Source organism: Phaethon aethereus, assembly GCF_964289735.1.
Source record: "Phaethon aethereus genome assembly, chromosome: 2".
In the NCBI taxonomy this organism is placed as follows: domain Eukaryota; kingdom Metazoa; phylum Chordata; class Aves; order Phaethontiformes; family Phaethontidae; genus Phaethon; species Phaethon aethereus.
This window is the reverse complement of record NC_138582.1, coordinates 59,483,674-59,511,243: the sequence shown is the minus strand read 5'-3', so window position 1 is coordinate 59,511,243 and position 27,570 is coordinate 59,483,674. Positions and strand designations below refer to the sequence as shown.

At 41.1% G+C, this 27,570-nt stretch overlaps 1 protein-coding gene across 1 annotated transcript in view; it reads right to left on the bottom strand.

Annotated features, from left to right (window-relative positions):
• GNAL (G protein subunit alpha L) overlaps positions 1-25,912 on the bottom strand; it is a gene marked incomplete at its 3' end in the record, with an annotated part of 198,479 nt that extends 172,567 nt beyond the window's left edge. The window contains exon 1 of the mRNA XM_081996551.1: positions 25,196-25,912. Within this exon, the coding sequence (XP_081852677.1) occupies positions 25,196-25,646 (451 nt within the window). The 5' untranslated portion in view covers positions 25,647-25,912. The remainder of the gene's footprint in view (positions 1-25,195) is intronic.
• Positions 25,913-27,570: the final 1,658 nt, after the last annotated feature.

Genomic DNA, 27,570 nt, shown 5'->3' with positions numbered 1-27,570 from the left:
AACAATTAGTGGTTACATATGTTGCACAGTCTTAAAAAAGAAGTATCAAAGGGAAAAAAGGCACATTTTGATGTAAGCTAGTCAATAGAAGTGTGTCATTTCATGTAAAAGACTGAAGTGCTGCGGCCCATCAATTCTCTTCAGAAACCATACAGTTTCCAAAGACTATATAGACACCAAATGCAAGTACCTATAAGCGACTGCAGCAGTTACATCTTATTTTCTGCACCTTTCAATTTTGCATGCATTAAAACCCCCTCTATTTGGTAAATGCGTAGGGTGCTGGCCTAGTTTTAACGAATCCACAATACTCACAAGTGTACACCATCCCCTTCCCCCCAACTACAAAGCAGTAGCCTCTTCCTCACACCAAGTAACACACTACAGTGAAATGTACCAAGGTGATTAATGGAGAAGTCAAATTTCCTAAAATTCAGTAACTACTTACTTTTCTGAATTCCTACATCTTGTCTATTGTCCCTCTGAATTTTCAGTCTAGGACACAGCACGTCAGGCAGTTCTTGGGTAGGGCATCTTCTATTACCAGATCTGTTCTTGAAAGCAAGTTTAGGTTGGCCTGCAGCGAGGACAACCCTACCTTCTCAAAACTCAGCAAAAAAAAGCACAAAATATCAAACAATTCCTATTTTCCTGATTATACAGAAAAAAACCCAGCCACACTCTTGCATTCTTTAAAAGGTGGTTCAGCTTTCGCTATAAACTGTGTTGCAGAAGGAATGTGATGCTCTGACCATAAAATACACAAAACCTTATGTACACAATAGTTTGCCCACTTCCAACTATACTGATTGGTCTAATGTAAGTTCTCTTCCCACAAGCTTGCTTTACACTGTGTAATTAACAGGATGAACAAAGGAAAAGAATATTCATCTCAGTCACCAAGAAGAAAAGAGGACTTTATTTGTACTCTGTTCCATAACCACACAGCATCAAATAGTGCTTTTTCAGCAGTGAGCATCAGTAGACGGTACTATATTTATATTTACATGAAAGGGCAATCCCATCATTAACACTTACAATACAAGTAGTGATTTGGGGAATGGAAGTTCATAAATCTACCACATTTAACAACATAAAACAAGGCTTATTGAGGTTCAAAATTTCCTTGGATGAGACAGTCGCAAGAAGGCAAAGTAAGTATTATGAAAAAGGAAAGGAGATCTGCCAATTTTTGAATAACACTGTAGTTTTAAGATCTATCACTGTGATTTTCTGGAGAATTGCTGGTTTAGACCTTAAACTTGCATGACTGCAATGAAAAGGTGCACAAATCGGCCTGATCTCTTCAGGATGCATCAGCCTGAGCTCATACACAAGTTATCTCATGTTATTAGAAAGAGCATTCTTTGTTTAGTTGAGTTGGGCTTCATGCACGCCCCTTGTAAGACCAATATGAATATGGAGGTCATATAGCCCTTTTTCCTAGTAGTATTTTAATACTCTTTACAGAATGAGAAGTGAAAAAACCTCCTCTCGATTTTCAGCCAGTAACAGTTTATCTTGATTCTGTAACTAGTTCTGCAGAGTTTTCTATCTTGACCTTTCAAACTTATTTGAAAAAAAAAAGACTTCAAACAACTAAAATAAAGACTCAAAGGCAAATGAGCAGATCTCTACAGGCACAATGGCTTATCCCTTCAACTTTTACTACTTTTAAGATGCATTTTATCCTCAGCAGCTCAGGAAGGTAGGGCCATTAAGTTGGCCTTTTAGCCCATTTCTGAGATATAGGAAGTAGCATCATATAAATCTCACTCATTTTCCACCTCTTGAGTTTTCTAATGGGAATACAGTACAGGGGCAGATTGTATCTTCATCCCTACCTGAAAGAGGGACGCCTGAACTTGTTTTAAACAGATTAAACTCAGATACTAGAAGCAGTCATGCTACAACTGTGCATAGACTATATTTACCTTTTTTCCATATGAACTGTTGTTTGCTTTCCTATCTTATTTCCTTCTTCTTGGTATTTTACAAACTTCAATAGTATTGGCTTAAGTTTTAATAGTTCGATATTCCCTCAGAGCATTGAGAGAGCTGGTGGAGGAGCTTGCCAAGCCACTCTCCATCATTTATCAGCAGTCCTGGTTAACAGGGGAGGTCCCAGACGACTGGAGGCTTGCCAATGTGACGCCCATCTACAGGAAGGGCTGGAAGGAGGATCTCGGGAACTACAGGCCTGTCAGCCTGACCTCCGTACCGGGGAAGATTATGGAGAGGTTCATCTTGAGGGTGCTCACAGGGCATATGAAGGACAGCCAAGGGATCAGGCCCAGCCAGCACGGGTTCATGAAAGGCAGGTCCTGCTTGACCAACCTGATCTCCTTCTATGACCAGGTGACACACCTGATAGATGAGGGAAAGGCTGTGGATGTTGTCTACCTGGACTTTAGTAAAGCCTTTGACACCATCTCCCACAGCATTCTCCTAGAGAAACTGGTGGCTTGCAGCTTAGACAGGTGTACTCTATGCAGGCTAAAAAAACTGGCTGGACAGCTGAGCTGAGAGAGTGAATGGCGTTAAATCCAGCTGGTGGCCGGTCACAAGCGGTGTTCCCCAGGGCTCAGTGTTGGGGCCCATCTTGTTTAATATCTTTATCGATGATCTGGATGAGGGGATCGAGTGCTCCCTCAGTAAATTTGAAGACAACACCAAGTTGGGTGGGAGTATTGATCTGCTGGAGGGCAGGAAGGCTCTGCAGAGAGATCTGGACAGGCTGGATTGATGGGTGGAGGTCAGCTGTATGAGGTTTAATAAGGCCAAATGCCGGGTCTTGCACTTGGGTCACAACAACCCCATGCAACGCTACAGGCTTGGAGAAGAATGGCTAGAGAACTGCCCGGTGGAAAAAGACCTGGGGGTGCTGCTCAACAGCTGGCTGAACATGAGCCAGCAGTGTGCCCACGTGGGCAAGAAGGCCAACAGCATCCTGGCCTGTATCAGAAATAAGTGTGGCCAGCAGGAGTAGGGAAGTGATCGTGCCCCTGTACTCGGCACTGGTGAGGCCACACCTCGAATATTGTGTTCAGTTTTGGGCCTCTCACTACAAGAAGGACATTGAGTTATGCGAGCATGTCCAAAGAAGGGCAATGAAGCTGGTGAAGGTTCTAGAGAACAAGTCCTGTGAGGAGCAGCTGAGGGAACGGGGGTTGTTTAGTCTGGAGAAGAGGAGGCTGAGGGGAGACCTTATTGCTCTCTACAACTACCTGAAAGGGGGTTGTGGTGAGGCGTGTGTTGGTCTCTTCTCCCAAGTAACTAGCAATAGTATGAGAGAAGACAACCTCAACTTGCGCCATGGGACGTTTAGACTGGATATTAGGAGAAATTTCTTTACTGAAAGAATGGTCAAACTTTGAAACAGGCTGCCCAGGGAGGTGGTGGAGTCATCATCACTGGAAGTGTTCAAAAAACGTGTGGATGTGGTGCTTCGGGACATGGTTTAGTGGGCATGGTGGTGTTGCGTTGGCGGTTGGACTTGATGATCTTAAAGGTCTTTTCCAACCTTAATTTTTCGGTGATACGTGATGAGATCTTCACAGGATGCCAATGAAACACAGAAGACAGACAGAACAAACAACTGACAACTTCAGGCAGAGGAAAAAGGTCCCAAGGAAGTGATGTGAGATTCTGAGGTCAGGGAGATGACATGGAAATGAAGCTCAGGGTAGTGAATAACAGCACCCTGAAATAACTGTTCATTCAGGTAAAAAGGCCTAAGCTAAGAAATTCAACTGCCTGTGATCAGCTACTTTGGAAAACGCTGTTTCAGACACATGAAAGTAGTTTTATCTCCCTTCTTTAATTAGCACAGTGTTAAGTCTGCAGCCAACTTTTTAATGTATCAGTGATTTCCCTTTTCAGCTATTGAGTTATCAGTACTGTATTACTAACATTGGATATTTCTTCCTTTGCCTTGCATTGTTAGGTTTCACTGGACTCCAGGCGTGACACTATAAACTTGACAACAGTCATGCTGCTATTGATCATGCAGGTTGATACCGCCTCTCTGCTTGCAGCTGGCATCCATCAGACAGACCCTGACTTTGTATGCAAACTGTTGTCTTTTGGAAAGACTACGGTGGTGCTCTGGCTAGAACAACAGAATCCAGGTACTTGTGCTGTGGTTAACAAAAACCCCCATGATTCAACAACTAAAATAGCTTTTGCACATCATTGGAAAGAATAACCTGAAACTCTAACCGTGCCATGCAAGTGTTCTCAGCAGCTGAGGATCTTCACTAATACTACCTTTACCTGCTGGTGTTGGGGGTGGGGAGGAGAAGAGGAAATCTTTTTCCCAACTAAAATGGCTCTCAGCAGTTCATACAAACTGAAGTCTCTGATGAGGATGTTTTGCAGCTCAAGTTGACCTTTTGTTTTTGAGCTGCCCCACTGGAAACAAATAAAAATGAGCATGTTCTTTTTAACTGTAATTAAAATACAGAATACAGGTTGTCTGCACTAGGTTAGCTTATTTTGTTTTAGTATTTGCTGCCACCACGAGGATTAAAGATATAATGCAATGAAAATATTCATCAAGAAGAACCCACAGTAAAGAGTAACACTCAACTGCAAACCTTTCTCTGGTCAGTCCCACTTCCGAGTTTGTTAGCCCATTTGAGATTATGGCTCCTAGTCCCCTCTGAGAGCCTTGAAAGGATGAAAGTAGCGAGAATTCAGTGACACATCAAGCAGGAAAACTCTCCAAAAGAGCCAAGTTGAGAGTCTACACAGGTCTCATTCCTCCTGCCATATTTATATACTATTTATGCATCCAAGTTTTATTGAAAAAGAAGGCCCTTTTCTAATCATCTTAGTGGTCCACATAAGTCACACAACCATGCAAATTTTGGGTCCAGTATCACTTGCAGCAATAGCACAACTTTATTAACACCATACCATTAAAATGCCATCTGGCTGTTTTGAGAAACAAATCTATTTACAAATTCACAAACAAAAAAAAGTCTCCAGTAGTCAATTAGTCAGTTTTCTCAAAATATAACAGGACACTCACATTTTACTTTTTTAAAACAGAAGAACAATGCTCTGGTAATTTTATGGATTATCAGGAGGGACAGACTTTTCTTGAATTATTCAGCTATAGTTTTTCCTGCCCTAGAAAAGAATAGCCTTTAAACATTTTATGGTAGAAAACTAAGCCTGCGTAAGAACATTATTCATAGTGTTGGTACGTTGATATACACAAAACCGTAGTAGTCAAGGATGTATCATCCCCCAAGAAGTCAAAAACTTGCAATGACAATATTCATTCAATCATAAAAATCCCAAGGCAGATTGCTCCCTTCCCAACATCTTTAGGGAAACATCACACCCCCTTCTGTATTCGTATTTGAATCTTCCTAATCCAAGTATCAGGTACAATATGCTACCTCTTTTGCATTAGAAAATGGAGGAGTTTCTCAGCTTTTTCGTTTAAAATTTGACATCAGTTGTTTATTTTGAGTTCTGTCTCAAAACAAAGCTAAAATTGCATTTAAAGAAATCCCTTTTGGGAGTTATGAAGTTAGAAACAGCCCCATCTCACTGAATACTTGTAAGTTTATTATTTAGTCATTACTAGTAAGTTTCAAATGACTGATGTCTGCAGTTAATATGCACACCAGTACTGCAAATGAGCACATCATGTTGCTCAAAAACAGAGAGCAGGAGACTATGGGAACACTTGTATTTGAGCCTTCATCAAGCTCAGCAAATGGGTATGTACAGAAGAGTAAACCCAGTAACACTGCAAAGCAAATGTGCAGATGGGGAGAAACAATGACTAATAGAGACCCCAAGTGAGGAAGGTTTAGAGGCAGAAGATGTCCAGCTACTCTACACATACTAAGTAATCTTTCTGCTAATTAGCTGCTCTTTCTACTTGTAAGTGGTAAAAGAGATTTCAGGGATGGTAAGAAGTTGGACAGGGGAAATAATTGTAAAATGAACAATTCTACTGCTTCTTAAAAGGTACTTAACTCAGATCAGCCCATCAGAAGATGAGACACAAAGCTCTGCTCAGTTCTTCCACTAAAGATTCAAGGCCCTGGAGCAGGACAAACTGATGAGTTGTCTGGAAACTGATCAAAAAGGTTAATCAGTTCCTGGCAAAGGAGACTTGCGTTTGCATCGGCCCTCTTGTGGCTGTAACACATCATAGTTGAGAAGTCCACTGTCACTTTGATATAGAGATCCCCTATGGCAGGCCACAATGTTTTGTGTGGCCTTTGAACGTAAGGAAGGAAGCTTCCATTCTTCCCAAGATTATAACCTCTGCATAACAAAATTGCTTAGGTGAGCTCCACACCTAGAAAAGGGTGTACCTACTGAACACTGACAGGATCGTTTCATAGCTTGATGAACAATTAATGTGAGATAATCTACTGAATGCACATACCAGTCACATAACAAACCACCAAACCTCTGTCCTTTCTTCTTTTCTGCCAGGGCAACGACAGGCATAGAGCATTACGAATACAAAATCATATGTCTTGAAAAGGATAGATGTGATTTTAGCATCACATCTACCACATCTTGGCCAAGAGATTTATTGCAAAAAGTTTAACAAATGGGAATCTTTCCATCAAGGATAGATAATTCCTTCAGTGAATTCCATGGCTTGTGATGGTGTAAGGTTCAGATCAAGATATATCAGAAGTGAAGATCAGGCTCTTGCCAGCAGAAGGGTCTGTGCCCTTGATCAACTAATTTTCTAGGTCAGTAAAGGTGGTCTCAACCTGCATGTCTGATGCATGCAGCAACTCAAAAGTTGGAGCAAGGCTCAAGGGATGAAGGTGAACAGTTCACAGAAGAGAAATCAGACACACCTTGAATTAACACCAATCTTGTCTAAGAAGACAAAGTTGGTCAGACTTACTGCTTTCCAAAAAAATAGGGTAAGGCAGTTATAGACCTGAATAACTTTGGATACTATCACCATTTGAATTTGAATAATTTCTGCCAGAAGGTGGAAAGGATTTACTAAAGTCAAGGATAGTCACCATTCTTCCTTCCTTCCCATATGGCTTCAGGAACAGCAGCTGTAGAAAATACAAAGGGGATATGAACTGGTTTTAAAGCTCTCATTGACTTCAATATCTATCTTTAACCAGAGCAGATTCTCCATAAGAGGAGTTGCTAAAAGATGGACAAGCTGGGAAACTGTGAGAGCGGAAGGAAATAATTGAATTGCATGGCTGTTATCTACTACCCAACCATCTAATATAATTTCACAATTAATAAAGAAGTGTATGCATTTCATCATAAACATGGTGTAAGCCAGAGCGGGGGCTGGATGGTGGGAAACAGAAGAAAAATAAATCACAAGTGGTAATAAACTTTGACAAATATCTTCCAAGCTGCTGTTTCCATGTCTACTGTTGACCAGTTACCACTGGTGAACTACAAAGCCCGAGTACAACTTGTAACTGTAGAATACATCTGTACTGAGGCTATTGACATTGGTTTTCACAATTACTGTTTTGATGGCAACAGATTTATCTGTGACTTAAGTTCTTGACGCAAGAAAATAATCTTCGTTGTATAATGTCACAGAATAGCTCAATAAACGTTTAAAGGAGTTAATAATCAATGTGTGAGGATCGCACAGTGAGATACCATCAAATGTAAGGTCCTAGACTTATGCTTTCACATCTCTGGATCTATGAATATTGCATCTGCCTTTCTGATGGAAAACCACAATGTTCTATCTGCTGCATCTACTGTAAAATGGTGAGATGCATGAGTGCCAATCCAATGCATCTCACTCTAACAAGGTGCTCTTTGAGTCCACTTGGCTTTTCAAAAGGAACTACTCCTACCATTAGCGGGGAGAATGTCTTGCAGAAGTTTTAACTTACATCTCTCAGAAGGTGACTGAAAATACATGAGCCCGAAAAATAAACAACCAGAAACAAAAGCTGACTTTGGGATATTCTCATTCATTCATAGGGAAGATGTGGAAACGGATAAAGAACATCCACTATGCCACATGAAGGTTGCAACTCTTTATTAAGGAACCATCTGACAATTTACTTCAGCAGGAACTAAAAAGAATGGTTACCATTATGAAAATGCCAGACCAGTGTCTGCATTGCACAAAAGTTTCACCAGAAGTTGATCTTTCATGAGCTGATCTTGAAATTAACCACCAGGCCCTCCCCATATTAAAACAAACAAACAAAATCCAAGCTGCCTTTAAAATAAAATTAACAAAAAATAAAGTTTTCTTTTCAAGTGTAATTCCCAGTTCACAAAACTGCAGAGATAGCATGAACAGTTTTAATTATGTTGTGGGACAAGCTGTGGCAGCTTAGCCACAGAATCTTGCTTCATTCAGTGCAAAGCAAAAGGTGAGTAAAGAACAAATCAAGGTGATGCTGCAAACAGCACTGATACCTGTAAAGTGGTGAAACTGGTTGAAACTGGTGTAAAGAAAGACGCTTGGCACAGCAAACAGGCTGTTACAATTGTCTTTACGGAAGAAGAATCACAGCCTTTTCTTTGCCACAGAGTGGTTTGCTTCACTGCACATTTGACTGCATAGCAAGTCACACACAAGTGCCTTCATATGCAGTGGCACCGTTCTTTACACCTGAATGAGCAGGTAACTGATAATGCAGGATAAAAGATTTGATTGCTACCACAGAAATAATCTGGGATCTTAGCTATACTGATGCAGGTCTTCTACTCTAGTTGCAGTGAAGTCATAGCTTCTTTTGATTACACATCTGCCCAGATCGTCATTCAAAGTCTGCCTATCATAGAATACCAGGTTGAAAGGGACCTCAAGGATCATCTGGTCCAACCTTTCTTGGCAACAGTCTACACAAGATGGCCCAGCACCCTCTCCAGCCGAATCTTAAAAGTGTCCAATGTTGGGAAATCCACCACTTCCCTGGGGACATTATTACAACAGCTGATTGTTCTCATTGTGAAAAATTTTCCTCTTGTGTCCAATTGGAATCTCTCCAGGAGTAACTTGTACCCGTTGCCCCTTGTCTTCTCCATACAACTCCCTGTAAAAAGGGAGTCTCCACCATCTTTGTAGCCACGCTTGAAATACTGAAACATGGCGATAAGGTCTCCCTTGAGCCTTCTTTTCTCAAGGCTGAACAAACCCATTTCTCTCAGCCTTTCCTCATATGGCAGGCTTCCCCCTCCTTTGATGATCTTTGTGGCCCTTCTCTGGACACTCTCCAGCTGTCCGCATCTCTTTTGTATTGCGGGGACCAAAACTGAACACAGTATTCCTGCTGTGGTCTGACAAGAGCTGAGCAGAGTAGGACAATGACTTATTTCTGCTCATGATGCTCTTGTTGAGGCAACCCAGCATCCTGTTGGCTTTCTTTGCCGCAGCAAATTCTTTGCTCTGCCTACTTCCCTTACCTTTAAAGGAGATGAACTGTTTTTGTGCTTCTAGAAGAACATTCTTGACAACCTCCCAGCACTCACTAGCTCCTTTATCCTCCATGGAAGCTTCCCAAGTTTTCTTGGTTTGTGAGTGGCAAGTCCAGCAGTGCCTCATTCCTGGTTGGCACATCTAACATTTGCATAAGGAAGCAGTCCTCTGTGCATTCCAGGAACTTGATGGATGACATGTGAGCTGCTATATTGTTGTTCCAACAAGTGTCTGGGTCTGCCTGAATTTATTCCATATTTGTGAACAAGTCATTGAACTTTCTTCATAATTCCTCTGGCCTTTTTAGAGCAACCAGCAATACCCAGAAGTTACAACAGTCGGAAGCCAGCTCTGCAACTCAGTTATTTCTGAATTACTGACACAGTTTATCCAACACTGACCTCAGCTTAGATAAGATCCCACAAGATTTATAAGTTCAAGCATAGTACCAGAGATACAAGACAAGCCCTAAGCAACAAAATAGATGTGGGATCTAAAAATATTAAGATAAAAGTGCATTATGTTCTGAATGGGATTTGGATCCCAGTTTGTTTCAATTAAGGAACGCAGGATTTCCAGTCGCCATTGTTCTCGAGCCCACTGATGAGGTGTTTAGTAACTTATATGGTTCAAAAAGATTTGTGAAGTGTAATTTTTATAATCATGCACATTTTCTAAGGAAAAAATGGCAGACCTAATAATTATACAGAAGCTATATACTAAAAATTGTACCACTACATAAACAGTTTTATCACCAGAGGTGGTAAACCAAAGCAGTAAGTATTATGAAGTAGCTTGAACATACAAGAAAATCCTGGTAACATCCAAATTATTAACTAGTAGTCTGCTTCAGCTTGGGGTAAATCAGGTTACTGACTGCAAGAACAAGCTGTTTCTTCACTTTCTAAAGGCATTCTTGTCACGCATTAGCAGCAAGAGGCAGGGACAAAGTTTTGCCTCACAGGAATATGACTGTCCATCTGTCTAGCCTCAGAGCCCTTTGCTTGGTGTAGTAACAGACTCCCATTATTCTTTGCTTATCCTCTTGCTCCCAAAGCTGATCAAATGGAGACTTTTCAGTTATCGAATTCTGCAGTAGCAATGCAGTCTGATAACCTTTACAATGTGGGGCAGTTTTCCCAACATGGCATGCTGCTGCCAAAACACCCTCCACTATATTGTGCCTCATGCTTATCTGAAGTGAGGCAAAAGACTATCAACAGTTGCTACGAGTCATCATTCTTCACTGGCCTAGAAATAGGAGATCACAGACAAGAAAGCCAGGAACAGGATACATTTAAGATGTGAAGACTTTCTCACGTTGTCATGACAGGGAACTTGCCTGGCCAGGATCCGAGGGACACAGATCATTAGGCTGGCATTGGGACATAGAAAATGGTACCAGAAGGTTCACTGTCTTCCCAGGTGAGTTTTCATATCCTGGATGCATTGCCACTAGAGGAGTTCTGTGTACAGCTGCAGCATTATTAAGTTTCCCCGCTCTCAAGGGTATTTAATTTGAAAAGCAGTAAACATTAACATAGTAATGTACATAAAGGTACTAGCTTTTTGTACTGGCTCTCTAAAATAATTTGGGGAGCAGGCTGTAGACATCTAAAGTAATAATTAAAATTTATATGACATGCAAATTTTATCTTGTTCCACCTCTACCTAGATTTTCCATCTGTACAACAGGAAACATATCTAGTCTCAGAATAAGAGCTCCCTTAAAAAAAAATCATATCTTAAACGAATGAATTATCACGATCACTTAAATAGGTACCCAATGACTGAACCAGGTACAAAGTGACAAAGATAACACTAAAACAAAAATAAATAATATTCCTCTTGAAGGAATTGATAGATTCACAGTATGCAACACAACACTATTGTAAGCCTTCCTCAATGCTGACCATTTGACTCCAGTTGAAGTTGGTGGAAGACAAAACCGTTCAGTACTTTTGAAGTGCTTCTGATGACATGTACCATATTCAAGCTGAAAAATGAGACATTCAAAGATGACATTCATTAAAATAATTTTCTGCCATGCCTCTGGGTCTCAGCTCCCTCTTCCAACTTGAGCAGTAAATTCCAGACTGATGACACTGCAGAGTTAAGTTCACATCTGGGATTCTTCACAGAAGATTTACTGTGCTTTGAATGTAAGTATGCGTTTCACATACTTGCACATTACACTGACTTACAACTTCAGATCTTTACATACTACAGCAGAATCAGTAACGCAACTGCTCCTATGCTTAAAGTTATTTTTTCTCCTCCACAGTTTATGCTTGCAATCTATTTTGGCAGTTCTTTTTAAAGAAAATGCATGTTTCCTACACAGGAAGGATCCCTGTGTGGAGAGTTAATTAAAATGCTAGAAGACCTGGCTCCAGCTAGAGCATCTATCAGAACACCCACAGTGGAAGGGCTACCCTTTGAAATGTTAATACATTGTCAACCATGGATGGGAATCAAGAAAGCTTTTCAAGCCATCCAGTGCTCTGAAAAAAATGCATACACCTGAGAAGAAAAAAAAAAAGACTGTCTATGATGAAAAACTCAGTCAAGTATTTTATAAATTGAGATAATTGTTAGTGTGCATTTAGGATGAGTTGAAGAATGAGAATTCATATGAGAATATGTTCACAGTGACTTAATTCTTCACTCAAATACCTATTAATAAAGAAGAGGATTATGAAGGTAAGAACTCTACCTGTATATTAGTAAAAGGCTAGAATAAGAGTTGATTTCCAACACGTAACATATACAACAGTTCTGACAACAAGCAGTTTTTGTGATAGACACTAATTATCTTTGCTAACTGCTACTAAAAAAAGCCTCCAAAAAGCTGACCTAAAATAAAACTGTTAATTTACTAAGTGCTTTTATTTAAGAGCCTTACATTTTGAGTTGGACTCTTTAATAGTAAAGGTGATTTCAAAACCTGAATAACCAGTAATTTCCTATCCATAAACAAAGAAGGCAAAAAGTAACAGGAGTCAGCTGATTTGAAAGACAGCATTCACAAAAGGTCCAAGCAGCTGCCTGCAAGATCTAACATAGCACAGGAGACACTTTTGGACCACAGCCAGTAACAAATAAAAGAAGGAAACAAAAAGCACCACCATGAGATTATCTGTTTCTCCTGCTCTGGTCTGTAGTGTCAGTAAATATTCAATTGGCTTAATATTTCATCTTGACAAAGGATTTTCAGTTTGTTGAAAGTATCAATTTGAATAAGGAGCTTGTCTCTTTTTAAGAAAAGGAGAGGGAAATGGACAGTTTGAACCACCCTAAAAACAGACTATACTCTAGAGATGGAACAGACCAAGTAAAACACCGCTGTTTCCAAAGTATCTCCTCAAGTTAGTAAAATTATTTTTTTGCTAGACATCATAATAGCACCATGCTCTTCTAGACCATGCTAGACCAAGATGTGGATAACCAGCCTGATTGTTTAATGAAAACATTCACCCAGAAATGTCAGGTTATGTTTTTTACCTTAAAAGAGTAACAGCAAATAATGCTGTGTGTGTCAACACAAGTAATTCTTTAAACAGAGATCCTTGTACTGTTTCTTCACAAGATGATCTAAACAGTTCTTTTCTTAATATTTACAGGAGAATTGCTTATAGGAAGGATCCGAGCATGTCCTGCAAATCACCACAGATAACAGCATAAAGAATATCAGTCACATTTACCGTTACTCTATGAAATAACCTCAGGCCCTCAGAAAAGAAAGTTTTTCAGGTATGAGATCCCGTTATTTAGATTACACACTGTTTGAGAAAAATCACATTTCATCAAGCACAGGGCTGGTATCTATCACCTAAGGTCAATCAATCAGTAATAAGTTATTTGCTTAATTAAAAATAAGTATTTGAGGGTATATTAAAGGCTTATGTCAATATAAGACATTTGATATTATAAATAAGCAGTACATGCATGCCTGATGTTATTCTGCAAATGATCAATATAACACATTTTAAGTGGGTCAGGAATCAGCTAATAGATGGATTTCAAGAACTAATCGTGAATCATCAACTAGTTGCAGTATCGCTAGTAAGATCCTCAAGGAATCAGTAAACTTTAGTAGCTCATTAAAGATACCACTGTGCCTAATGCTAGCTTATCAAAAGACTGAAGTGTGGACGAGCAATCATGTCAGAGAAAAGCAACCCTTTGATAAGCATGTTACAGTAAAATAATACTCTTCAGTAAGCCACTGCAAGGTCATCTCTCTAGAAGCAGAGTACAAAGACTTTTATAGGCCAGTTTCAGAAAGACTTGGATATATAGCAATTCTGTATTGTCTGATGAACCACATAAAAAATAAAAATAATGCTTCCTCCAGAAAATAAATATGAACAAAAACTCCATTAGAAGTGGGCATTGCCCACTTCTGAGATGTTGGAAACACAGTTCAGGCAAGAGCAATAGGTGGAGAGCACATTTAGCTTTTAAGGAATACTTTCCAGCCTGCTTTCTTTCAAGGAATAGAATAACTATGTGAGTTACCACTACAAGCAAGCTGAAGACAGCATATGTGGCATGAATTTCAGCCAAGCAGAAGCTGAAGTTGGTGGGTGGGACACAGTATGTGTCCTATTCAGGCCTGAAATAGGGTCCCAAACAATACCACTGCTTGAACATTTCATATGAAGATTACCTTAGTAATATTCATGTTAAAATTCAAGCAACTTACTAATTCAGAGCATGGAGACTACTGGGAAGTAAAATGAATTCTTGATTACATAGATAGTTGAATGGAAAAATCTTACTGGTCACTTCTGGACTTTCAGTCTACTTATTCATAAATTCCTTAAATCTGCTCCACTGTCTGATTGCTTACCTCATGCTGCAGAAGCTGCTACCAATACTGAAGTCTTTAATCAGTCTAATTTTACAGAGAACTGTGTTAAGGGACAAAGGACTGAACTCAAAACATGCTGTATATTTATTTATTTGCTACTCAGTAGTATCTTCAAATTGTTTTGTCTGACATAGGATTAAGAGAGATTAATTTAGCACTTCTTTGCACATCATGTAAACAGCCAGTTCAAGTAAATTTCTAATTATTCTTTTACCAGGGGTATAAGGATACAGAATACATAGGGGGGAAAAAAAACCACAAATCAAACAGCAGAAATTCTTACTTTTAAATAAGCTTATTTGACCTGTAAAGAAATACAAAGTGAGGCATTATGGGGAGGCTTTGGATTCACTTTAAATAGGAAGTTAAAGGAAGGGAGAAAAAAACCAAACACTTTCGCTCCCATACTCTTTCATCCATCTTTATCTTAGAGAAATACTGTAATTAAGAAAAGGTTACATTTCAGTGGCAGTCAACATAGTAGGACGTACTGATGTTATGCTGTTTAGGCTTGAGAAAGTTATGTATTTGGTTTGCCCTGCACCCAATCTACATGTGCCAGAACACCAGGTACTGGAGAATCTTGGCAGGCTGTGCCACTGCTCACACAAGCAACACACGAAAAACCTGAGAAACTCTGGTATCAAGGTGAACGGTTTCCCCCAAGAGCAGAACCAGGTATTAACAGGTACCTGTTCTTAAGCATTGTATAGGAAGGCAGACCGAGTGTGAAACATCTGCTCATTCTCATTCAGAGCATCCGAGTCCCCGATTCCTCTTCCTGAAACTCCTGGACCAGGAGTGTTAACAGTGGTACTGGGCACAGCATGAAGCTGCATGAGAGACAGTCCCGTCTCACCCCTACCCACCCCTCAAACCCTTCTGTGACGGTCATCTGAAAGGCTGTTTGACCTTCTAACTGCATTGCTTTAACTTTTCCTGACGTGTTGGAAGGTATTATTCAGTCTCTGGCAGACAGACCACATATCTGTGAATCCTTTTTAACTAGACAAGGATTATTGCCAAATGGTGTTTGGAGTGGATTATTCTTCAGGTAATCCTTTCCACATTAAATTATGAGCAACTTCAAGTATCAAGAAACTATTATCTCCTTTTCAGCTTTTCCATGAAACAGTTTTCTTCACGCCTTTGGTAGTTCAAAGACATATTTGACACATACCTGGAGCCAGAATCCACTGACAGAAGAGAGTTCTGCATATTGCAAGCCAGACACCACTGCAGGCATTTTTGTTCTTTTTTTCCCCTCTCTGCTGCACCAGCATCCTCATCTCTATCTATAGACTTAAGAGATGGAAGGCCCTAGGAGTGAATATGTTACCTCCTTGAATATTACTGTAGTTTTCCCATTAAGAAACAACAACAACACAAACAACCCCACACCAATTGTACTTCTTCAATAATAATCGAGTTGGAAATACACTATTGAACAAACGTGCTCATGAATCCAGATGTCACATTGAGTAGAATAAGAAAACCTTAGGAAGTGGCAATGGAATTTGGAACAACAGCCTTATACACCCTGAGTGCACCTCAAAACTCATGGAAGCATCAGAGGGATTGCTATGGCTCCTGATCTGAAAACAAGACATCAGGAAGCACTAAATCAAGCGCAACTCTACTGCTTCTGTATCAGTCTTCCATTAAGAGAAATTAAATGCTTTAGAGCACTGAAGAATCACAGAAAGCGTAAGGCTATTCAAAACATTCTTAAAAGTGAGAAGAAAATTGTAAAAGGAACAATGCATGACAGCTATTTAAATGCAGTTTGCTATCCAGTCTCTCCCCGAGTGCCAAAAGCTTGTGTTCACCTCCCAGTGCTATTTAACCTATAGGGACAATCCAGATCAATGTGAACTTGAGTTCAGTTCTGTTAAACCAAAGCCACCAGAATTTATACAAAAGAAGGGTGGTTTGTTGGTTGTTTTTTGTGCCCTACCCCGTGCCCCCCCCCCCGGCGAAGTGTGAGAAAATCCTCTAAAGAATTTGAGATTTTTGTTTTTCTTTCAAAATGTTAAATCACAGGAAGAAAGGAAGATAACTATTCAGTCTGAACCAGAATTATTGTCATGTAGTTCCCATCTGTTTCCCTCCACTGAAATATTTTCAAGGGATAAAAGCAAAACAGTTTAAAACAGCTACTATTCTACATTAAGCCATGCTCACAAGTCAGTAGACTCAATGAATAAAAGGATCTGAAAGTCATCTTAAGTTATAGCCAATCCTTAATGCAGTTTTCCTGCTTGTTTATACATGACTAGGTTGCACAGCATCACACATAACAGTAGTACACTTGAGTATACTACAAGGTTCTTAAGTTTTTCTGCTTCAGCTATGCTTATCTTGTATACATCAAGGATTTTTTTTCTTTGTTCAGCTTTTAATATTAGGTGGTTAAATGATTGGGAAAAACAGATACGTTACAAGACATGAACACCTTCTACAGCATCTTGCCATTGAGAAAGGAAAAAAGACTTTTTTTTTTTATTAGGAAAAAAAAACCACCAAACCCTCTTTAACCATACCTTTGCAGATTATGATCTGGTTGTTTCTATATATGTCCTTTATACAAATTACTATATTCTTCTGCTTCTTAAGTTTATAGTTTGTGTAAGAACATAATAAAGAAGTTTGTCTTTGCAAAGGCTGGTTTGTGTTAGAAGCCCTTAGTATCTTGTTCATATCTCTCCTAGAGAGAGATATGAACTAGACAAGTACCGCAAGCTCAGATCAGGCAGGAGATAACACCATAAGTCTGCTTTGTAATTCAAATGTCCAGCGAGTCAAATGATGAAAAAAACGATCTTGTTACAGAACCCATTAGACTTGCCCTGTTCTTATGAAGCTTTAAGTCTATGAGATATGCCAGGATATAATCCAACCACATACTCTTGAAGGCTGGTTTAACTCACCTAGACTCCTCATGACCTTCTACCGTATTTTACAAGAACTTCAGTGGTTGTGTGTGTGCACACACAGACACATATATGTACCTCGATCTGAAAAAGTATCATCTGGAATAGAAATCTGTTCTTCAAACATGAAATGAATTCAAGCATGTGAAATACAAATGAGTGCTCTCACTCAAGAAAAAAAAGCAACTTGCTTCTGCTGTAGCTTAGTCCTCCACGTGTCAAGCATTCCAGGAAATAAAGATGACGATTAAGAAGGCACCACCTAACGCCATGCAGTGTATTCTGCATTTGTTTCAAGATCCGGAATGACTAATTCTCCATAATTAAGAGAATTGTAGCAGAACAGAGTTAGTAATGTCTCCAGCAACATTCATGACAGTTTTCAATAAAAAAATTAAGTTGCTTAATATAAGTTACACTTGCACAGAAGAATAAGCATCCATGATCATCCGCACATTTGATAGTTTAACATAGCCTTCATTCTCCATGATGGAAAAATAAAACTCTTTCTATCCATTTTAATCCACATATGACAAATTAAATACAGCGTATATTACATGTATCAAAAATATGTACTTTCAAATAATTAATAAAGAGGGATTGGGAGTGGGGAAATGATACCTGCAGAGACTAAGGACTGAATTTATTGTCAGGTTGTTATTACAGGTATTTTTCAGCCTGCTACTTATCTCCATTGTGTGCACCAATCCAAATCACAGAAGGAATGTTCTCCGACTCCGCAGCTTCTGAAGACCAACTAGCCAATGTGCTTGAACTGATTGTTGAGAAGAGCTTCCTTTTTGCCCTTTACAGGAAAGAAGTCTTCTTAAAAAAAAACTGTATTGCCTAGCATAGAGAAAATGAAAGACTTCTCAACTATTTTTATTTTTCATACTTTGTCAGGGTAGACCTTTCTACTTCTAAACAGCTTTACAAGCTCCACAATGTATATTGCTCCCACATGATACAAATTCTTGGCTAAAATAAAGATAACACTATAGAATTCAAAAATACAACCTGGATTTGACTTACTACAGTGATGGTATTTTGGGAAAAAAATAATTTATTATTCTCAAAATCTAACATTACTTTAAAGTGGAATTTATAATTCTTCAAACTTAAGTTTAAAAACAAACAAATGTAAAATACCAGATTATGAAGAAGCAATTCAAGTTTGACTTCAAAGAGATATTATCAGTTAAGCTCTTCCACTACAGGTAACTGATGTTATGCCTTATGTTACAGACATTAATTGGCAGATATTTGCTCGTATTTTTTGATCCTTTGCACGTGAACACAGAAAAAGAAAAAAATAAGTATTTTCTTAAATACTTTTTAACTATTCTAGTCCCAAACATCATGTCCTTTCTTCTTCATACAGTTTATCCAGTGAGGCTTTATGTCCTTAAACCTTTAGTTAATATTCACGTGCAGACAAACCACAAGAGACAGGAGTTTCACATATAGCTATACTGTGCTACAGGGATAATATGGAATACTGCTAGTCAGTGTACTTAATATGCTCATCCACTTTTGGAAAAGGCATAAATATGATGTGCACCAGCCAGGTACAAGGCTGCATTTCTTCCAGACTCTGTAGTCCAGGGTATTTAAGAAGCAAACAAACAAACAAACCACCCAACCTTACTGATGCATATTATCAGTCAGAAATGAAAATAGAAAAAAATATTAAAAAACCCAAAATGGTTGTGTCAGGCAGTTGTGAGTAATGGCACAGTAAGACAAAGCTTCTGCCCATAAAGGGAAAGATGTGTTGATGACTGCAACCCCTCTCAGTGTTGAACAACCACATAAGGCTGTAAATCTTAGCCATAAGTGGATGATTTTAACTATCTAGGAACATCTGTTTTTATTAAGAATGTAGTAAGTAATAACTACTGACATACATTTTCCACCTCTAAAAATAGATCTGCATCTTCCATGAAAGACAGCTTTAGATTTTTTTTGGACGGTGGCACTAGTCAACGGGCTGAACAACATCTGCTCCGTGCTTCGTTTTACTGACCTGTTCAATCCATCAAGCATCTACACTGAGAGTCTCTTACTGGACATTTCAAAAGATCCAAACCACACAGAATTTAAGAAAACACCAAAAGATATGGTCAAGACTTCCCCAATGCAAAATGGTAACTCAGAAGTTTTTATCCCTTCTACTGGAGGGTTAAGTGATAGCTGTTATCTTACCTGCACCATTTTGTTTCTCTACTATTATTCAGAAGTCTGTGGAGAAGAACCATTTCCACATCATTCAGTGAAAGAAACACGTTTCTAGAACAGGCTATCACATAAGTTAAACTTGGTAAGCAGAGGAAGGGCCAGGTTTCCCGCACAGCTCAGCCAGGCTTTTGGATTAAAAAGAAAAGAAGAATTTTTTAAAAATTGATTCAACTTTCTAAGCTCAAATGGTACCTGACTTGAAAAGTAAGTTGAAGGAAGCCATGAGTGTAGGAAAAAAACACAGTAAATACTTTCCCCAATTTGTATAGTTTCACTGCGTCAAAGATGCGAATACAGAAAAAACAACCCCACAATATAACTATTATTTATACAGTTAGCTTGGAGATTGAAAAAAATCGTTTAAGATTCAGCTAAGGAATGTCAAAGGGCTGGCAAGGAAAGAAATATGGGGTGTGGTGTGGGGCAGTGGACAGGCATGAACATGGGAACAAAGTTTCAAACTGTATTTCTTCTAAACTGTGGGAAAAAAAGGTATGGGGAAAGGGAAAACAAATCCAGGATTTTACGTACTCTTTAAAAACTTCTGCATTCGGGAAGTTACAATGGCAATAGGAGCTTAAAGTGACACAGATGATATGAGCATACCTTGCTTGATTAAGACATTGTGTTACAATAAGCATTTGTGGAATACACATTGATACACAAAACTTGCCTAATAACTGAAAGTTCATATTGCTTAAGTAACAGCTGCAGAACCCATCCTTGCACAGCAGTTAGAGCCTCCCGGCACTGCTACACGTAACATGGAATAGAACAAAAAAAAAAAGTGTATTTTTTTCTTAAATATGAAGTTATTAAAAAATAAGCAAAATTAATCAAAGAATGGAAATCAGTTAAAACAGCTAAACATGGGCTAAATGCAATTAGTTGGTAATCTAGAGAATAAAGAAAAGCTAAGTGTTGTAAATCAGGAATCACTTTCAGTACACTTAAAAAAACCCTCCAAAGTTAAGAACAATTGCAACACATCTGGATGACTTCTGCCTACTGGTGTCCCCATCTGCAAGGAGTGCATAAGCACTTCAAGATGATGTCATAAGATACAACAAAAGCAGAAGAGCATTTGGAAAGACACATGAATGATGCAAAGGATTAGGAATTATAAGACCCATTTACTTTATTATGTTGGTGAGTATTTGCAGCCCATTATTTTGAAGTCCTGAAAATATCTGTTCCTACCAATTATATATCAATTATCTACATGCTAGAACCACCTGGCTGTAGAGATCCTAAATCTATTGGCACAAACCAAAACGTTTTTTGTAGAGACAAGATAGGCATATACAGGATGCAACAAGAGGGCACAACACCCTCAAACAGAAGCAGTAGTGCCCAGCTCCGTATGGACCAGGGAGGGCATCACCTCTAGTGGTAACAGAAAAACACCCAAAGCACACAGCCTTATGCAGGCACAGGGAGAGTATCAGCACATTAAGCTAAACTAAATTCAGGTATTTATCAATAAGCATGAGTTGGCACTACGTAAAAGTTAAACTTAATAAATCTTATTTAAAAAAATTAATACTTAAAATTGGTTTGGGGATGATAAACAAGGGTTTGCTGATGCAACATACACAAATAACAGACTGCAATTTTAGTCTAAAAACTACTGTCAGAGCAGAAGTCCTTTATGCAACACAGCTGAATTCTGACAACAGTTAGTAGGTGTGTAGTTAAGAAAATAAAACTGTAGTAAAGCACGACTTTTGTTATACACCTCTGAGCTTTCAGGGATCTACTGCTCAGGAACTCCCCAGGCTTGACAAGGCATCTTTGTGTTCGTTTTCCATGAATTCAGGGGAGCTGTGTTTCTTTGTATGTTTTATACACAAACATCAAACATGTCTAAATCTCACTACCTAGTCAATACTTAAATGTCATGTAAGCAGCTACAGTACCTTGTAAATTAAGAAAATTACTATCTCCATTTTCCCCTCCCTCAATCCCTATATCATTACTTTCAGTTTCTGTTGAACAGAAAAGCTTTTACTCCCAGCACTTTCGGTTTCAGTTTAGCAGGGAAGTGCAAAAGAATGAGTTCTGCTGAGAAAGTCATCCAAAATTAGGAGAGCAACCAGGAGTCAGGGGAAACAGAAAAACAGGAGCCAGAGGAGTCTGGAAGACAGCCACTATCTAGGGGGGAAAAAAAAAATTCTCTCTATAGCTTACTTCAACATTACATGAACCTTAATTATTCCACAATGGTTAGCACTTTGTTTAAAGCCAACCCCCCTTCACCCCATTTACTCCCAAAATAGTTTAAAATATGAGACTGGAAATGAGAATTTAAATTGCTTCTATAAAGTGATTTGTAGTGTTTGTACAGTTTCTAGGAAATCAGTAGCTAAAACAGTCTTGTAGTGTTTGAGTGTTTGCAGTTCTCTGGGCAAAAAGACTAAACAGAACACAAGACAGGAACCAGAGCTACAAGACTCTGAGCAAGCCCTGTAAATCTGTGCAATAAATATGTATGCTTAAAAAGTAAAAAAAGCCTCATCTCAGGATTAGCAAAAGCATCCTAAGAATTCTGCACAAATTAACATTTTCACTTACAAAAATAAAAGGAAACAAAAAAATGCAAATACAGCGCAAAAAAATCAATTCAAGGTTTCCATCCCTTTCTCCTCTTTTTAAAGTGGACATTAAACAAAAAACACCCAATTGCGGTGGAAAGCAAGTTTCATTTTATGTGGGCTCATCTTCTTGAAGAAGTGGAAAAACAAAACAAACAAACCCAAACCATGTTTTCTGTTATTCCAGTGCACCAGTAAAGCCCCTGCAAAGCCCCTGCACCACAGTTATAGATACATCTACTTATGTGGGAGGCACACACAGACAGCTGATCTCAAGGACTTACCTTTTCACAGCTATTGGTTATGACATGACAAATTAAGTGTTTCCAGATGTTGGGGGGGGGGGGGGGGGGGAAGCATCAAAACATCATGTGCAGCACCAGACATTAGCTGGGGGGAAGCTGTGACAGGCAAGAACATGTTCTTAGAGAGTTATTTACCAACATACACTAAAAAAATCCTTTGAGACTTCGTAACATTTTGGTAACTTATAAGCACAGCTCATCACAAAGCTGACTGTTTTCATTTGACATAATAAAAGCAGAATTTGTGTGCTTTTTAGGGAAAGGTTGTTTTCAAATATTTATAGAGGCTTCTCTTCCAATACTCTACTTATTTAGAGACTCTAGAGATCATTAGCGTTCTTAAACTAGTGCATTTATTTGCATACCCTTTTGATATCTGGTAGTAGCTCCTTAAAATATACGTTGCATTTTCCTCTAAAATGCCAATAATATCCTCTAAACTTGCCCCAGTTCATGTACAAGACATACAAGGACAACCCAAAATGAAACTATTATTTGCATACTTGTATTTATAAAATAAAACAAACTAATGCTGTTGCTCAACTTTGCTTATTCTGTGACAGTGCTCTGCTGTCACTGCATTCACCATTTCCCCTCTGCTATGCTTTTCCTCCATGTTGATCTACAAAAACCATTCCTCCTCTCTCTAGCAAAGGTACGCTTTTTAGGTTCACTCTGCCAGGAAAACCTTAGGGACAGGGATCAATTTATTTACCACCAGAAATACTATAATATACCAAGCTGATAATATTCTTTATTCTAAAAGACCTTTGTATACATCCTAGAGTCTCCTCCTCTGTGCAAGCCTGAAAATGATTACCTTGTGCAATGCAATTTTCCTTTATTCATTCTCTGACAAATAAACACTTCACTATTCTCAATATTTTCCTCTATCTAGAACAGCATTTCCACTTTGCTAACAGCAACGCAAAGCACCTGCAGCTCTCCCTACATCCAAATCAAACATTTATGTCAGGCCCTGATCGCGCAGAACTGAAACACTAATCCAGCGTTTCCCCTCTGTGATATGAAGATGAGGAGAGTATTTTCTGATTATGACACAGATTTAATACAAAATTCAATGCAGAGAGTCTTAGGAGCGTTGAGTTTCTTTCAGGGTGCCAAGAGTCAGAATTGGTTTATTTTTCAAATTGCATTGTTTCTGAACAGGTGTTTACTGCTCTGGTTTACTATGACAACCACCCATGTTTTAGCCTACATGCAGTATCTATTTGTTAGGATCCTTTTGTTCAAGCAATTACATTGCTCTCTAGAGGAAGGCCACCAACCAGTACCTTTGCCTTCTTGGAGCCATACAGAGATTACAGGAAGAAAAAGTTTTTTAAAAAAGCACTTTTTTTAATGGAGTATTTGAAATTTTAGAGTTAAATACCGTAACAGTTCAAGTATCAGAGGAAACATTTTACAAAGAATATTATTAAATTCCATGCAGTAGGAATTACATCTTCTTCCTCTTCCCTTTTACTGGATGTATTGGTATCCTACAGGCTGGTATTTTATGGGAAATAATAAAATCCACAACGTGTTTTTTAGAATTAGCGCACTACAGTTCTGGCATACATTGCTTATACCTTTTGTGCACTGCTGTATTTCATATTTTCTCCTCCCATAGCCCACCAACAGGAATGAGGAATCCGATAATGTGGAAACACAGTGTTATAAAGAAAGACGTAAGACTACCCAAAATCTAGAATACACATAGACAACCACCAAAACGCCGTACCACGCAACTTTACAAAGGCACGCAAAGCAAGTTAAGGCGAAAGCAAATCAGTATTTCCACACTAACAGTAAACAGAGATTTATGACCACAGCTAAGAGGCCAAATAAGCCCTCTGTTCAGACCATAAAAAAAAAAAAAAAAGCCCTGCAGTATGACTGTTCTGTTTCCTGCAGGAAATGAGATGCTTGTATTAGATACCCCTGTGGTTTTCATACTGTAAATGTATCAGCTGGTACAAATCCTCTGGAGAGGACTATTAACTAATGCTTAGAAAGAGCAGCGGCAACAGCAGACCGCACGTAGCACCTCAGAGAAGAGGGGACAAAAGCTGAGAAGTCATCCCTCAAAAAAATTTGAGAGCCAAGAACTGAAGAACACACCTTGTAGTGGAGGCGATGCCTGTGAGGAATACACGTACCTACACCCGTTTATTTCCCCTTACACAGCTCACTGCTTCTTTAAGGAGCTCATCAGCACTCCTCTCGTTTAGGAGCCACAAGCCCATACTACCGCCCCTCATTAGAACACCGCTGCTTACACACGGCAGAGAAGGATCATCCACCGGCTACATATCTTATGCATAGCCATTTTTTCCTTCTCTCTACTGCCTGGTTTTTGATTTTTTTAATCTTTTTTTTTTTAATGTTTCCGAGTTGCTCGGGCGCTAAGACAACTTCTGGCCGAGGCAGCCCCCCCGGCGGCGATGGCGGCAGCCCCCCGCCCGGGGCAGGGCTCTTCTCCCCGCGGAAGACCCCGCTGCTCCCCCATCCCCACCGCTCCCGCCTGGGTGGAGCCGCTCGCCCTGGCAGGACAAGCGCCGATCGGATTCTCTATTGCAAAACCGCTGCCGGGGCCAAAAGGGAGGAGAAGAGGAGGAGGAAGAGGAAGGGAAAAGAAGGTGGAAACCTGCCTGGGGGAGAGCCTGGGGACGGCCGGGGGTAGCAGGGAGACAAAGGAGGGATGGAGGGCGCCCCAGGAAAGCGGGGGAAGCCGGGGAGGAGCCGCTGCCGGGGAGCCCCGCGGAGCACCTGCCCGCCCGGCACACGCCCCGCACACACACACACATCCGCGCACACACACGTACCCAGTAGCAGCAGGCGGTGCGTCTGCTTGTACTCCCGCTTCTGCTCCTTCAGCGCCCGGTCGATGCTCTTGCTGACTTTCCTCGCCTCCTTCTCCGCCTCCCGCTCCTCCAGGCGCAGCTTCTCCCAGGGTCTCTGCAGCGCCGGCGGCTGGTGCAGCGCCTGCTGCCGCGCCGCCTTTCCCCCGCCACCGGGGCCGCCGGCCTTGGGTAGCGGCGGCCGCTCAGGGGCCGCCCCGTTACCGCCGCCGTTCTGCAGCAGCAGCGGCGGCCCGTCCGCCTCCCCGCCGGGCTTACCGCCGGGCCGGAGCGGGGCGCCGAGGAGCTGCGGCTGCGGGGCGGCGTGGGGCTCCGCCGGCGCTTCGGGCTCCGAGGCGGCGCCGGCGCTGGAGATGGAGCCGCCGCCGCCGGCGTCGCCGAACAGCCGCGGGCGCAGGCTGTAGCAGAGCCCCATGGCTCGGTGCCCCCGCCGGGGACGGGCTCTGGCGCGGCGGGGTTGGCCTCAGCGCTTCCCGCCGGCCCTAAGCGCCGGGGAGGCGGCGGCGGGCAGGGAGGGGGCGCCGCGGAACCCCTCACGGCCCCGCTGGGCCATCTTGCATTTTCCTCCCCGGGGCGGCGGCAACGGCTCCTCCGCGCCGATCACCTGACACCGAGCTGCCACCGCCGAGTCCACCTTACCGTAAATACCCCAGCGCCAGCCCACCGCGCAGCGCCGGGCGCCGGCGGGGGAAGGGCGGGGGCACGCCGCTCGCGCCGCCACACAGGCGCACAGACGTTCGCAGCCGTTCCCCCCTCCCCGCTTCGCTTCAACCGGCTCCGCCGTACCCTCACGCCACACCGCCCGACGGCCGCCTGCTCCCTCGCCGCCTACACCACCCGCCCTCCTTGTTTCCTCCCTTCTGGCAGGGCCACCGGGCCGCCTGTGTGAGCCCCGGGAGCTGCGCTCTGACCCCCGGGGTCACGGCGGTGGCTGCCTGCTGAGGGGCGGCCCAGGCCTAAGCCCTTGAGGGACAGCCTCTCCTCCCTGGACCCTCGGGAGAAGCCAAGGCCGCGGCCTCTCACAGAGAGGGAGCCCTCAGGCTGACAGCAGGCCGGGGAGAGGCCGAGGCGGCCCCTGCCAACCTGGGATCCTCACAGCTACAACTTGGTTTTCAGCCCGTGTACACACATGTGGCTCCTCGCCCACATGCTGACTGAGGGTGCTGTGGGAGGAAGGCTTTGGGTGCGACGGTAGGAGAAAATAATAGGCGATGTTCGTGTTTGCTCACTCAGTCAGCGTTGGCAATAGTAGCACTCTACTGGCGTGCTGCTGTGGGCCATGGAGGGAAGCCTGGCTCTTGAAGTCAGCCTGTTCACAGGCAGCAGCAGCCCTCCTCACGAGACGTCCTGGACAAATACAGGTTACTCCGAATGTGTCTCAGATGGGGTCTCCTTCTGCTTCGTCCGTCTCCACGTTCTTCCTAATCTCAGCAGTTTTACGACTATAATATTTCATAAAATTGTAAGTCTTTTGGGGGGGGCACGTGGCTACTGGATGAAACAGTGTGTCTCTAAATCTTAAAACAAAGGTCATGTGTTCACTGTTACGATTGACATATACCTTAGCATAACGTAGAGTTTCTTACTTCAGTAACATCAACTGCGTTCGTGAACCTCTCTATTCAAGCATCATGTCTTTGGATTCTGTAATGACCCTGTTGTATTAGGTCATTGTCGATGCTGCTATTTATATACTGCTGTATGAAGAAATGGTACAATTCCTACACTTCTTTACAATGAACGAGTTAGAGCAAATTGACCACAGTTTTTTTGTTCCTGGATAGGGGGAACAGAATTGTTTTTGTGACAGATCTATTCATGTCAAACAATTTAGTGAATGTCTTCTAAAATATGTATTTACCAAGCAGTGAGTTGTGCATTAACATTCACTGGGAAAAAAAAAACACCAACACCCTACATTAGCATAAAATAAATAGATGCCTTTTAACTGAAAGCATCAACTGTCTGTGATTGCACCACACAAAGGAAATTTTGCCAGTGAAAATATTAGCAGGATCCAGCACACTGTAGACGTTCTTCTCTTATACCCTTCAAAATGCTTACCAGCTATTTGGACAGATGCCTTAGCTCCAAGAAGAGCATCCAATAGCTGTTGCTTCTATTGTATGTTTTAATATATGATTATATAGCATCCTGGTTGCAATCCTCTTGCAAAACATGTAAGCAGTTACATCACAGCAGAGGATGTTTCACCACTATTGCAGCTCTGTGGTGTCTTGACTGAAAGTTTTCATGCACCATAAGGACATACCATCTCTTAGCTTGTGAGTGAAAGATTTCAGCTTTCAGCTGGAAACAGAGCAGGAATTTGGGTAAGT